The following is a 14,028-nucleotide window of genomic DNA, read 5'->3' as shown; positions in this document are numbered from 1 at the left end:
AAGGATGCATACTGTCCCCACTTTAATTCAATTCATACAGTGAACTTTTAATCTTGGAAACAAGGGCAGAACAGGAAGACAAAATGTTGAAAACAATTCACCTCTGTAAATTGCCCCCAAGTGATTTACATATGTGAGCAATTTTGGCATTATGCATTGAAGAACAGGAAGACAAGCACCAATGGCAAAAAACTGATGAATATTCCATATACTGATGATAAGAGTACTACTGACGTCTAAGAATGAAGATGTAGATAGAATAGATAATACATAGTTTAAGAATAACCTATAATGTCTATGAAATGAGCTCGCAACACCAAGAAGATAAAAATTAGGTTAATGAAGAAAAAGGTATAGCAATTCATGTACAAATATTTGATGGAATGAAATGAACAAATTAAACAACATAAATATGGAAGTAGTTAGATCGCAATCAGGCTGATGCAGTACAGTGTGCTCAGCCAAGCGCACTGGTTAACCCATAGCAATAAGGGGATTAGCGTGTTCAAACATGTGTTCATCACATGTAAATTCATATTGATGAGGCTATTATTCTCCCCCGATGCAAAAAAAAAAAATGTGCTCTTCAAAATTAACACCTGTGGCTGTGCACAGGTTAGGAAAACGGACGTTCGTAAAACTATGCATCCATTTTTCTAACCTGCTGGACGCCCTCTGCCGAGGAGGTGCTGGGGGTGCACAGTTTCCACTAGTGCCTCCTTTTTACCGTGGCAGCCAATTTAAATATGAAATCGGGTGCCCCGGAAAGGTCGATCGGTGCACGTTAGGAGAGCGGGCATTCAATCATGAGCCCGTTTTCCCTGTGCCGATATTGCATCGACCTAATAAGGTGTAAAATGTTTAAGAGAAGTCAAAAGAGGAGCTGGGAATTTAAAAAAAAGATATTTTTGGATTATAAGGAGTGTAAGGATGAACTTAGATTTCAAGCTAAAGAAAAGACTGCATTGCAAATTACCTAATCAAGTACTGTAAGGCAGGATAGAGGGCAAAGGAGATAGAAAACAGCAGAGAGCAGTCTGGGATGATGATATAAAAAATGGTCGTCTGATAGTTATGATATAAATCATAATAATGAATAAGAAGAGGTAATACAAGCCTTCCTCTGCAAGCACAGCCCTCATCTTGGGACTTCCCAAGACAGCAAAAGAAAAGAAAGTTAGTTAAGAAGACTAAAAGCAGACAATCGGGCATAAGATTTAAAAGCAGTTTCAAAAAGGTGGCTCTTTAGATGGGATTTAAACCCAACGAGAGAGGGAGCTTGACGCACCAGTTCAGAAGACTAGTCCAATCTCATGGCGCAGCCTGGTGGAAAGCACGGAGTCGGGTCTTGGTGGTAGAGATAGGAGTGACTTGCCGGTAAGCGGAGTGCATGAGGAGGGGTGTAGAGAGAGATAAGAGAAGGGAGGTAATGAGGAGCTGCATAGTGAAGGCATTTGTACGTAAGAGGTTTAACGTACACGGTAATTGCCACAGCCCTATTTTTTTATTCACTAATCCACATTAACATTAGTGCGAGTTACTGCACTCAAGTAAACAGCCCTCCAAATTATTAATTTGATATCATTGAAAGAGAAAAGCTGGGCATACAAATACTGTAAATGGTGCACTATAATTTCTGATCTTTGTATAGAGGATGGCAGTTGATCAGTATTCAGAAACTCCTACTTAGATTCAAAATAGTGAAACTGAATATAGCAAGAGGCTGTTGTGCTGACTCAGAATCCCATTTAGACATCAAACTGATACATGGGATTCTTGAACAGAGTGCGAAGTGAATGAACTCTGAGAAGGGCATGGTCATAATTAAAGGCACACAACTTTTAGTTAAAAATGTATAAAAATACAAATTAAAGCAAAAGGAGACCAAAAAGTAAGCACAAAAGAACAAGAAATGGGCAATGTAGGTACTGCTATTGTTTTAAAATACAAGTTTATGCTCAAAGGAATACAGATCTCAATTAAATGGATCTAGAGATCTATCAGTATCAAAAAAGAGATACCGAGGCCAAATCTGGATTTGCATACATTTCCAAATATTTCATTCCCTGATAACAGCGACGTTGTAATATTAATACATGGAAGAAATTTAAAAGGATGGAAATGACCAGCTGCATTATCAAGTCAGATCCTACCTGCCAATCACAATGGAGGCGATGTAATAAGCAGAGCTAAGCTTACCGCTGGTTTTTACTTGCATTTTGTCCTGGTACGTAAAAAGAGCTTGTGCCAAAAATCCCATGGCAAGTTTAGTGCAGGTGCATTCAAATTGCGGGGTAATAGCCTAATTAGCCCAACACTTAATAGTAATTTATTCATTCCTTCACTTACTGCCGATTGGTCCCTTCACTGTCATATGTCAGTGAAAGGACCAATCCTCTTTCAGAAGGTTATCCCGACATGTTAAGGAAAAGGACCAATCAGGAACTGCCCTGCTGGAGGAGGCTCTCCGGCAGGGCAGTTCCTGGGCTGGGAGGAGGAATTTTGGGCGGGGGGGGGGGGGGGGGAGTCAGCAAGGGCGTTTTATTTTTTAACGCCAAGGACCAGCATTTTACAGGGACTGGGGAATGAACAATTTCCTCAGGTAGGTAGAAGAGAGGGAGGACCCCTGGGTCTGGACCTGGGGGGGGGGGAATAGTTTGGGGGTTTTTAGCACGGGTGGACATGCAAATAGAGTAAAAACACACTTTTTCAGTTTAGCAAGCTTTTTATATGCATGGTCTATTGAGGACCAACAATCTTAGTTCAACCCTATCATAAAATCTAACTCTGATTTTAGTGCGGGTTTTATTACATCACCCCCAATGTCTGTAATGTTTGGTTATACCACAGAATCTCAATTAATATTGGGAGCTGTGCATGTATTTTTTGAATGCATTAAATATGCAGAATATTGATGAATGAGCTTCAACGTGAGCTGTGCTACCTCACTTTAAGGAAAAAACCTATGGCATGACTTTGAAGCCAAATCTTCCATACTGATTTAGGGCCAAGTGCCAACACAGCTTCAAAGGAACACTGCCTATGGGTGACAAAATCTTAAATCCGGCCCTGCTCATCTGGTGGTGTGTGTTTGTACTAATGTTTTTATGCATGTAAAATTGTAATTCATCTAGGATGCTAGATAGAGCAAGTTATAAATATTTTAAAATAAATATGGGAAACAAATGCCCTGGACAGTGATTTTTCCAGGCATTATTAGACTGCCTTGGAAGACAACCCTTAACTGATTTTCAGATGGAGAAAAAAAGAAACTTGTTAATACAGGGGCCTCTGGCTATGTGTTTCCTATTGGGACAATAGATGTGGTCCTCCAGTTAGACAGAATGTCCAAGTCTTTCTGCCTTGTGAGAAAATAGTGATGCCTGCATTTCCTAGAGCAGAGCTTTCCAAAGTGTGTGTCGGGACACATTAGTGTGTCGCCTGTAGTGTGGAGGTGTGTCGCCCGGTCCACAGGGCCGGCGGAAGCAGGGAACTATAGCAGGAAGATCGGCGGGCAGTGGTGGAGCTTACATCACCACGGCCCGAAGAAAAGGGTCACGTTCACTCCTCCTCCTTCCTGCCTGTGCAGCCCTGGAAGAAAAACGTTGCCGGAGCCGCGTGGGCAGGAAGGAGGAGGAGCATCTGCTGCGTACAGAAGAAGAGCAGCATTAATGGGCCGTTGCGGATCCCACGTCGCGACGGCCCGAGAAGAGGAGGAAACCCGATAGCAGGGCCGCTGCGGATCCCACGTCGCGGCAGCCTGAGAAGAGGAGGAAACCCGATAGCAGGGCCGCTGCAGATCCCATGTCACGGCCAGGGAAGATCAGGGCCTCTGAAGAGCCCATCCTTCGGCAACCCGTGCAGAGGGACAGCATGTGCCAGTGAGAGCCTGTGCTTGAGCAAGAGAGCATGTAGGAGTGAAAGAGCCTGTGTGTGTGAGAGTGAGACAGCATGTGCACGAGAGAGACAGTATGTATGTATGTATGTATGAGAGAGAGGCATGTGAGAGTGAGAGCTGTGGATGTGTGAGATTGCATGTGAGTGAGAGCCTGTGTGTGTGAGAATGTGTGAGATAGCGTGTGAGAATGAGAACCTGATTGTGTGTTTGAGGGAAGACAGATGGAGAGAAAAGAAATAGAAAAAAAGACCCTGTAAAAGGAATTGGCAAAAAAAACAAGAAAGGAAAGGTGGAAAAAAAAGCCTGTGACCAACCGATTAGAAAACTAAGATCAGACAGCAAAGGTAAAAAAAAAAATTACTTTTTAGTGATTGGCACATGTAATCTTTGGGAATGTGCAAGAGTAGCACTTTCTCTATGCCGATCTCACAATGTACGAGATCAGCATGGAGGAAGTGGAAGCCTGCAAATATTTATTATGAGATAGGTTGTGTTGTGAAACATTTTATTTATGTATATATTTAAGGAAACATACATAAATTGTTGAAATACATTTTGTTCGTTTAACCTTTAACTTCTGGTTTGCTGGTAGACTGAATTACTGTGTCACGAAATTATGTTTGTCTAAAAAGTGTGTCACCAACATGAAAAGTTTGGAAAGCTCTGTCCTAGAGAGCTGACCATAGAAAATATGCAGAGGGTCAGTGGCCAATCTATACTGAAATGGGATTAGGGGTTTATGAACCAATCATAACTAGCTTCTCACACTGTTTGGATTCTCAGTAAAAGCCAGAATTTTGGCACTAGAATGCAGAGCTGATCCAATGTGAAAAGTGATCTGTTAAGGAGCTGCAGAGGCAGATGGCTGCAGCCAGAAGAGTCACCTTGGGAGAAAGAGGACAAAAGCCAGTGGCCAGGTTAGTATAAGCAGAGCTACAGAGTTTGACAGTCAGTTTCAGGATAAAACCTTGCAACTGTTATTTCCCTGAACCAAATACTGCTGAACTGCCCAGTAAGCAGGGGGCTCCAGTTTGGATGCCGAAGAGCTTAAAGAGAAAGAAAGAGAGCGGACTACTTTGGAGTGAAGGTAACAGGAGAAGGAGAATTGCTCCCAGTCCTATTGGAGCCAGAGATCTGGAGCTCTTATCCCAGTTGGCTCCCTCCCGGCCCATATGACCTGCTCCTGAGAGAGACACACAGCTGATTATCCCTGAGTTTGGCCACGATCTGCAAGTCTAATGTGTGGGATCAGTGAAATAAGTGCCCTATGGAGGAAGGCTGGAGTATGAGTGACCCCAGTAGCCTCTGGACACAGAAAAATCCCAATTAATTAATCCCAAAAAGTGGCTGGGGAAATTTCCAGAAAGAAGTTGTTTGTGAGTTAAGGTAAAAGAATCTCTCAGTATAAAGTTTCAAAGTTTGAACTGATACCAGAGTGTAGACTATTGGTGGTTTTGTTTCTTTGTTGTTTTATTAGAAGTGATCCATATCTTGTTTTTTCTTTAGATAATTCTTACTTATTCTGTTTTTATTATTCATTCTGTAGGTGCCATTATTTATGTGTTATGCTTTGTCTTTATTTTTCCTAAATGCCTTTTTAAGTAAGATTTTATTTTTATATCATGGGTGTGGTTTTTGACTACCATGGAGCCTGGGCAATCCTTTGGCTGAGCTCCAGAGCTAACAAGGGGAAATTCAAGATTGGTAGGAAGTGGGCACAATGGCACTGCCTATCCTCAGCTAATCATGAACCTGCAAACCACTGGGTCCATAATTTATAACGGAGCCCACTGGGTTTCTTGTGTGCCAGTTTCCCCCTCCCTTGGCACCAGTTACGCTGTAGAACCTGAGAGAGGTGCAACATAAGCAAACATACTTTTATATCATTGTTCATTATTAAATAAAATATACTCACAGCCATGCCCTTTTGATTACAATTTTGTTCTACCATTTTAAGTCACAAGGTGGTATAGCAGCCATATCCTTTTTACCTGCATGATGTGTTAATCATTTATTATACCTAACTGTTGATTTATCTTTATGTTTTCAGGTCTATATTAAAAATGGCCTATAGCACAGTACCTGGATGCCTGCAGAACGCACAGCTGTCAGCTAGCCTGGAGGAGTCCCACCACTGTCACTGAACCTGAAGAATTTAGCATTGGATTGTGACCTCCAATATCCCAGTCCGGAGGTTCTTGACATCTGGCACTTTGACCCTCGCTCTCTGTTCCTCCGCCTGGGAGGAGACAGAGAGCCAGGGCAAGCCCCAGACCTCTCCACATGGTTGATCCTTAACTGCACAAGAGAGAACAAAACAAAATTGTAAATTTTATTGTATGTACTGTACATAGGCCAGCTATCACTGCAATTCAAAAAGTAAGATACGTGGCATGTTTATTGACAATTTAAGTCCATGGTAATAAAACTAGTTATACTGCAGCATCCAAATCCAGTTGTGTAACCATGGATGTGTACTGGGGGCTAGATTCACCCAAAATCATTGTGGAGATTGAGTAGCAGGAAATATTGTTTTTCACAACTAGTAATTGACAAGGAAGGAAATAGTCCCCAGATATTTGTTCCCTCTCCTCCCTGCAAAAGAAAAAAATGATGTGCGTCAGAGCCTGAAAGAAAGTTGTCGACAGAGTAGAAGCTCTCTTTACACCTGCGCAGCTGCCCACCAACACCTGTTCATGCAAAAACAGATGTGCCTTTGTTTTTCCTCCTGCATTCCTCCGCTCCAACTTATTTATTGCCGCCTTAGGCTGGTGAAATTCTGCTGCAGCCATAAGAAGGATTTGGGCAATTTAAAAATGTTTTTCACACTAAGAAAATTAACTACAAGAAACATCCTTGCTTTAACCACATATCACAAATATTTCAGCATCCCACCCCTACTTCTAAATACAGACTAAAATTGAATACGCAAAAACAACTTTTAAAGGTGCAGTGGCATTTCACGCTTTGAGGATCATAATCTGTGCATGCCGTACCCTCCGCCTGGTATCCTGTCTCCGCCACAGAAGCTAAGTGGATGAAAACGGCCTCAGCAGTTTTATTTAGTTACACATGAAATGCAAAATACTACTTTGCACAACACGCTTTCATCAATTTGCCTCCACTGGTAAGGGGTGAGGGACGGAGACATAATCTGTGCAACCTGAGTCTTTCTAACTAATCTCTCAACTAGCAAGGTGGTTGCCCATCCTACTCTCTGAATTCTACCACCAAGGGCATGTAACAACAGTCACTTCATGCTGTTTGCTTCCATCTCGCTTTTACAGGCCTTCTCCAGAGCAAACACTAAAACCATATCATTGTTAACTGCGCAGGCCCTCCACCTCTTCTCTTGGTTACCTGAATTGCTAAACTACCCATGGCCATAACCAGCCTAGATACTCCCCCCCCACCCCCCACCCAATGGCACCTGAACAACCTGTTCAAGTTGCACCCCTTTTTCTACTGGTGAGGTGCCGCCATGGGAGAGACTAGTGAACCGTTACTTAGCCCGGATCCCACTACCTACTGTGTCCATTGCATGAGCCATTTGTTATGCTTCTATGATCATTTTATTTTGCATCCTTAAAGAAAAACATCCAGGTCTGCTTACACAAAATGAACCCCGTCTCTCTTATATAGACCCAAAATAGCCCATGAATATAATATAATCCAATATCTTAACATTAGGTCCTCAAGTGCCTTCATGAACACCTCCATTTCCATATTCAACTTCTTCCTTCATCTCCAGTTAATGAATTGACTTAGCGTCCTTCCTTACCAACCTACATTATACAATTTTGTGAATCATATGGGTCAAGACCAAAACCCTGATGGACCCGATTAACTTGATAAAGCTACATCTCTTATATAACAGAAGCGAGGCATCTGCCTCCCAACTTCCCGCTCTGTGAATGCTGGTAGGCCAGCCGCATTCTGCTCCAGGACTGCTGCTAGTCCAGAGATGCTGGAACAGTTGCTCCATGCTGTGCAATTCTACCCTACTTTCCCAAGTTCAGTCTGGCAGCCTCCCCTACCCTTGTCTGAGTAAACATCTTTTGGCTAAGCTGGCCCCGTTCCATAGCCTTACCCAGACCACCCCTTACCATGGTCTGAGGAAACATCTTTTTGGTTAAAATGGGCCCTTAGAATGGGGCTCCCCAGACTACCCCTCCTGTGGTCTGAGTAAAAAGTTTAGCTAACATAACCCCTGAATAAACTTATGTTAACTAAAATAGCCTGTTTTTTGGTGGCCTTCCCCAGTCCATCCATACCCTGCTCTGTATAAGCATATATTTGTTAACATGGCCCCTTTTTGCGATTTATAGTGGCTGGGCCTTCCTAGTTATTTCCATTTGAAAAGCCTAACAACTAAAATCTCTTCTATAACATTAAAACAATCTTTCTTTTCCTAATCTAAACCCAATTATGTTTTCAATTACATCCTTATTCCCTCTCTCACACACTCATTTGCACTTTATATGCATAGTTTGTGCATGCATATAAACTCAATATCTCACGTCATGAAATTACTAGAGACATTAAGGGAGAATTCATCCTCTCTTCATGAGCCAAAAAGGTCATGATATGAAGATAGAGGAGAAAAGGCCAGACAAAATATGAGAGAATACTTTATTTTTTGAGAGGGTGATACTGTAGATGCCTGGAATAGCCTACCAGCAGAAGTGCTGGAGACCAAAATGGTGAGCATTTAAGCATGTTTGGGACAAACACAGTGCGCAGTGATAAGAACATAGGTAAGAGGTTGAGTGAAGAAATGGAAACCCTAGTTAATGAATACTTATATGTTCTTCTACCCAGATTGTTAAAAGACCCAACAATGGACACGACAAAACAGACTTGAATATGCAGTGATAAGCTGCAGGCAGTCATGCTTGTATGACTGACAGCTTGGAGATATTATTAGCTAGAGCACCTTCGGCGGAGATGCTTGTTTTAACATGAGGGAATTTATATATTAAAGTACGGCGGTTTTTTGGATGCATGATAAAAACCATGCTATGTACAAAGCCCTTAATGCAAGACACAACAACGCTTTTAGGGCAAATGCATCCATAGTAAAATTATTGTAGATTTATTGTAGCTGTGCAAGCAAAATGCAGAAATGGAAAGTAATGAATAGGTTAGCCATTTGCCCCCTAGTAACTAAAGTGTACTACCTGGCATGCAAATCCCCACAGGAAGAATGCCACAGAAAACTTTGCACCAGGGCCCTCGAGAGTCCCCTTGTGCCATCCTTTCACAGCAAGGGCAGCAGTAGTCTCTTCCCAATAAGGAGTGGCAGGTCTGGCTTTCTTACTGGCAATGCCCTGTGCCAGCATCAAGAGCAGTGCACTCCATGGTGAGTGATTGTGCTCCCTCAAAGCAATCATCTATAGCACCCTGATTTCCATGGCTGGGGCAGGGAGTCCTTCATCACTCCCCCATCCCCTGATCACTGCAGTTAACAGTACCCTCCATGACCAGGAACATGGAACTCAGCGGCTTCCTTTCAAAGCCACTACTGCACCCCTGAAGCAGTCATGCCCTGTGCAACTGCACAGGTCACCTGCCCCTCTCCCACCCCTGGCCAGAAGGGAGCGGAGCTCCCTACCTTTCGGATGCCACTTCTACCGTAAGGTCCTCAGCTTCATGGTCTGGATATCACAGCACCCTTAGATCAATGACATATCACACTGTCCAAACCATAAAGCAGAAGACTGTAGTTGGACTGGTAAGAAGCAGGTAGGATGATCTGTTCCCTCTCTGACAGCTGGTAGGAATGAGGATGGGGTAGCGTGGAAAGAGGATTGAGGGGGAAGCAAATTTACTGTATTATAGTACAGAAGCCCCATGATATGATAACTAACTACCAGACATTTCAAAGTCTTGAATTTGAATGAATTAAGTTCTGTATAGTAGTGACGGTCATTACTCTAAGAAAAAATAAGAATAGAAAATTAGAAACATAGAAACATGATGACAGAAAAAGACCATATTGCTCATCCAGTCTGCCCATCTGTCCAATTAATTTAGCATTATAATTCTCATAACTTCCTTAGAAATCCCCTATATTTATCCCATGCTTTCTTGAATTCAGATACTCTTTTTATAACCTTCACTTCCACTAGGAGGCTGTTACATGCATCCTATAAAGAAATATTTCCTAAGAATCGAAACATAGAAACAATTAACGTAGAATAAAATGTTTTAGAAGACATTTTTGTATTAGCTACATTGCTTGAATCGTTGATTTCAAAATATTAGCATGGACTATTGTTTTGGCATACAGTATGTGCAGATCATTTTCTTTACATATACTGTAGACATAACTGCATTCAAAAGCTTAAGCATTTTCATTTTACCTTTCACAATATTGGATATTTTGTAGTATCCAACTATCCATAAAATAACAACACAATAATTGTAATTCTGAATCCTATTCTTCCCCATCAAATTAACTCATTCTTCCTGTAAAGTTCTAGTTTTACTAGCTTTGGTAATAATTGAGTACTGGTTCTCACTACTGGCTGCATTGTGTTTCCAATATGACATTTTAAATCTAAAATCACAATGCTGAGATCTGCTGCTTTTATTCTTGGATCATTGCCCAAAGTAGCAGAAATTAATCTGAAATCTTTGAAACTGTTTCTGCTGTGTGCTTTTTTATTCAAATAAATTAGATCAATCTTCATGTTTGAGATATTCAGTGTTGCATCTTTAGTATTGTTTTGAGTGCTGTAGGAGAAATTGTGTCATACTGTGTGTGTTATCTGCTCCACATAGACAAACAATGCATTATAGTTTTCATAGCATAAAAATAAGGAGCAATATACTGTGTGTTTCCTTCCTATACATACAGGCAGGGAAACATGTTTTTGTCCATTGCGATTTCTTATCACAATACTCCAGTCAGCTAGATGCCAGGGCTTGCTAGCTATTTAAAAAAAATGTTGGAAATGTAACAAGGCATCAAAATTAGACAAGCTTCAAGAAATGAGACAAAATAGGGATAAAATATTTAACAATGAGCTTAAAACAAATTGTGGATTCTAGTTTTTTCAGAGAGAGAGAGAGAGAGAGAGAGAGAGAGAGAGAGAGAGAATAGCTATAAGGCCTGTTTAGTAGTTAAGTATTTATACCTCTATAGGAGGCCCACCTAGTAACTTGTGGTGAGGGTTAGGTAGAAGTGTACGGGTTAAGGGCCACTTTGACATGCAGAGTGAGACGTACGAACAGAACAGTTCACTCTTGTGAAGATTTGATGTTCTTCATAGTAAGAAAACTCACTCACTGGTTTAGCCTACTCCCAACAGCCTCCAGTTACCTGGCAATCATACTTCATATTTGCAGTTCTCAAAAACAATGTAAGAAAATTTTGTTTTTTTAAATCCTCCAACTTAAAATGCAGGTAGCTTAAAAAGCATTAATGAATAGAAGAGGAGCAGAAAGGTAGACACAAAATTCAAAAGCCTTTCCTTCACAAATGTTCCTCCACATACAGAATTTGAGGGTTTGTTATCAAATCTATACATCTCAAGTATTCCTTCCCTTATTTATATGAAGTTGTTTACAGTCTAAACTTTCTTATTGGCAAGTCTGAATTTCTCAATGAAATACACCCCAGAACTTTAACTATTTCTTATTTGAATATGATTTCTGGATCTCCGGGTTAAACTGATAAAGAGATTTTACAATTATAATAAGAGACTCTCTGCAAAGGGCAGCATATTAAACTAACTTTCTTTTTTTTTTCTCTTAAACGCAATTCCACTCATTTTTTTAACCTTAAAAAAAATCCTTATCAATTTCAGTCATAATTTTTCTTTTACACCAAACTCAGTTACACATAAGACTGCAAAGTAAGATAGCCGCAAAACTGGAGTAGACAGCACAGTCATTTAAAAATATCTTACGCTTTGCCTTCAGTGTCCTCCCTCAGGTCTCCAGCATAAACAGCAGCCAAGCAGCTGTTCTCTGGCATTTATACTGCGCTTGTTTATCAGATTCCACTGTGGTCCAAAGTTCAGGGATCTCCTTTAGCACAGACTTGCAAACAAAGCAAATCGTTTGTAGGAGCAACTAATCAAATTCCAACTAAAGAATGAACCCCCTAAGGATCTGATTGTTAATAACTTACCTAAGTAAAGGATGTTGTCATAGCCTATATGCTTCTTTTCCATTTGCTAGAAGATTCACTGGCGCCCCATGGACTTGAGAAGAGTGGTATGGTCTGAGGAGGGACGGAGCTGACTTGCATTCCCAGTTTTTCTGTGAGGCCCTAGAGGAGGGTAAAAATTCGAGCCTGCTACTTTTTCTCTTTTCTTGTCCATGAACTGAGGTTGAGGTTTTCCTGTATGTGTCATCTTGTGTTTAAAAAAAAAAAGAGAGAAGCTTGCTGCTTCAAAACAAGTTGATTTTGTTTTTATTTGAAGTTATAGTGGAAGTATTCAATTTTCCAGTGCTTTCTTTCTGGGGAAAAAAAAAAAAAGGTGCTGGTAATCGCATGTGGCATGCATGATCTTTTTCTGAGGGACCACAGGGCAAATCAAGTAGGTGGAGAAAATGGTGCCAGTATTCAGTACCAGCCAGTGCCTCCTGAAAACAAGCCCTGCCTTTTTTCATAGTTTTCAAATGGATACAGAAAGTTTTGGTCAGCATAGCTTAGTAGGTATTCGTCAATTCCCTGTGACACATGATATTCAAATCCTTGAAAGTGCCTCCATTTAGCAGCATGTACTACTGTTTGTATTATATTCTCAATTTTCCTTAAAAAAAAAGTGAATCGTGCAGCCAATAAATAGCTTTTTCAACACAAGTTTAGTTTGTAAATATCTTCAGGAAGGCTCAGCAGCAGTACACTATGAGGGAGTCCCAGGTTTGATTCCTAAGCCCTACCGCTTCTCAGACTTGCAGGAGTAGGGAATGCTTCAGAAGCGACATTCACAGTACTAGGGAAGGAGGGAGTTCCAGCTCTCATGGGCACAAACACCTACTGACAAGTTCAGGGTGTACACGTGCCAGATTCCCAAGGTTGGTGTTTGGGTAGGATGAGCTGGGGTGGTGACCTGAGCACCTCTAGCATCACCCATCCTGTCACAGCTGAAGAGTCCCAGTGTGGCCACAGCAAATCCTCTCCCACCCCTTGGACCCACCCTTTACCTAAAAGAAGACTCTCTGGTAGTCTCGTGACAGCCAGGAATGCCCCCTAGCTCAGGGCCAGTTGACACCATTTTCTAAAATGACATCAGCCAGCCTTTGTCCCTATCAATGTGGGACCTGCTGCCCACATTAGAGGATCTCATCTCCCTGGCCATGGTGGACCTCAGTTTTCAGGAGCAAGCCCAAGAGAGGAAGGTTTCCCACCAGCACTTCAGACTGGTGCCCAAGTTCCAGTGGCCTCTGATTACTACAACAGATGCCTTGCTTGCTTCTCCTCAAGAAGAGCCCATGCAACTCAGCAGATGTCACCTCCTGAGGAAGAGAAATAGAGGTATAAACAGCTCAACCTCTGCCTCTATTGCACAGCCTAGGGGCACTTTGCCAGTCATTGCCCTGAAAAGACAGGAAACCTCTGAGCCTATGGTTGGTCGAAGAGGCAACCCTAGGTTAGCCTTCAACCTCTCCTCAGGTACTGGTTCCAATAAGCATCCTCTTTGGGGACACCAAGGTGCAATCCAAGGCTTGCTTGGATTCAGGAGCTGGAGGCAACCGGTGCAGGCCTCTTTGGGATCTTTGCCATGTTCCAGTCTCATCTACTCCACACCTCATCTAGAGCCTGCTTTGAGCCCAGGTTGGTCCGCGACCAGCCTCGCAGGTGGGCTGTGTAGAGCGTGCTGCATCGCAGCCTCGACCCAGTACTTGGTCTTGCTCCTGTATACTTTTGTCTGCAGTACCTTGCTCCTGAACTGTCATCCAAGAGTCTTCGCCTATGTCTGCGTCCAAGAGTCTTCGCCTATGTCTACGTCCAAGAGTCTTCTATGTTTGAAGACCTCCGTCTGCCCTTGTCCTCTGTCCGGCCTGCGGCCTATTGCCGTTACCCAGCGGCAGGTCCGAAAGGGCTTGTAACGGTCGGAGGATTGTTCATTGATCAACATTGCATTGTTGGTCATCTGGGGCATGCAGGTCCG

At 42.1% G+C, this 14,028-nt stretch overlaps 1 protein-coding gene and 2 long non-coding RNA genes across 3 annotated transcripts in view; 2 read left to right on the top strand and 1 right to left on the bottom strand.

Annotated features, from left to right (window-relative positions):
• Window positions 1-6,080, top strand: part of LOC115076497 — a 35,296-nt gene extending 29,216 nt beyond the window's left edge. Inside the window, exons 4-5 of the long non-coding RNA XR_003852778.1 lie at window positions 4,682-4,815; window positions 5,949-6,080. This is a non-coding gene — a long non-coding RNA (uncharacterized LOC115076497). The remainder of the gene's footprint in view (window positions 1-4,681; window positions 4,816-5,948) is intronic.
• The window catches only part of LOC115076468 (selenoprotein P-like), a 39,195-nt gene extending 27,242 nt beyond the window's left edge, over window positions 1-11,953 (bottom strand). The window contains exons 1-2 of the mRNA XM_029577983.1: window positions 11,815-11,953; window positions 5,981-6,196 (exon numbers count right to left, since the gene is read on the bottom strand). Of these exons, the coding sequence (XP_029433843.1) occupies window positions 5,981-6,183 (203 nt within the window). The 5' untranslated portion in view covers window positions 6,184-6,196; window positions 11,815-11,953. The remainder of the gene's footprint in view (window positions 1-5,980; window positions 6,197-11,814) is intronic.
• A 24-nt stretch (window positions 11,954-11,977) lies between these two features.
• LOC115076491 overlaps window positions 11,978-14,028 on the top strand; it is a 47,137-nt gene continuing 45,086 nt past the window's right edge. The window contains exon 1 of the long non-coding RNA XR_003852777.1: window positions 11,978-12,189. This is a non-coding gene — a long non-coding RNA (uncharacterized LOC115076491). The remainder of the gene's footprint in view (window positions 12,190-14,028) is intronic.

This window comes from Rhinatrema bivittatum, chromosome 1 (genome assembly GCF_901001135.1).
Source record: "Rhinatrema bivittatum chromosome 1, aRhiBiv1.1, whole genome shotgun sequence".
NCBI classification, from domain to species: domain Eukaryota; kingdom Metazoa; phylum Chordata; class Amphibia; order Gymnophiona; family Rhinatrematidae; genus Rhinatrema; species Rhinatrema bivittatum.
Note: the sequence above shows the minus strand (reverse complement) of the source record. Positions and strands in the feature narration are given on the sequence as shown.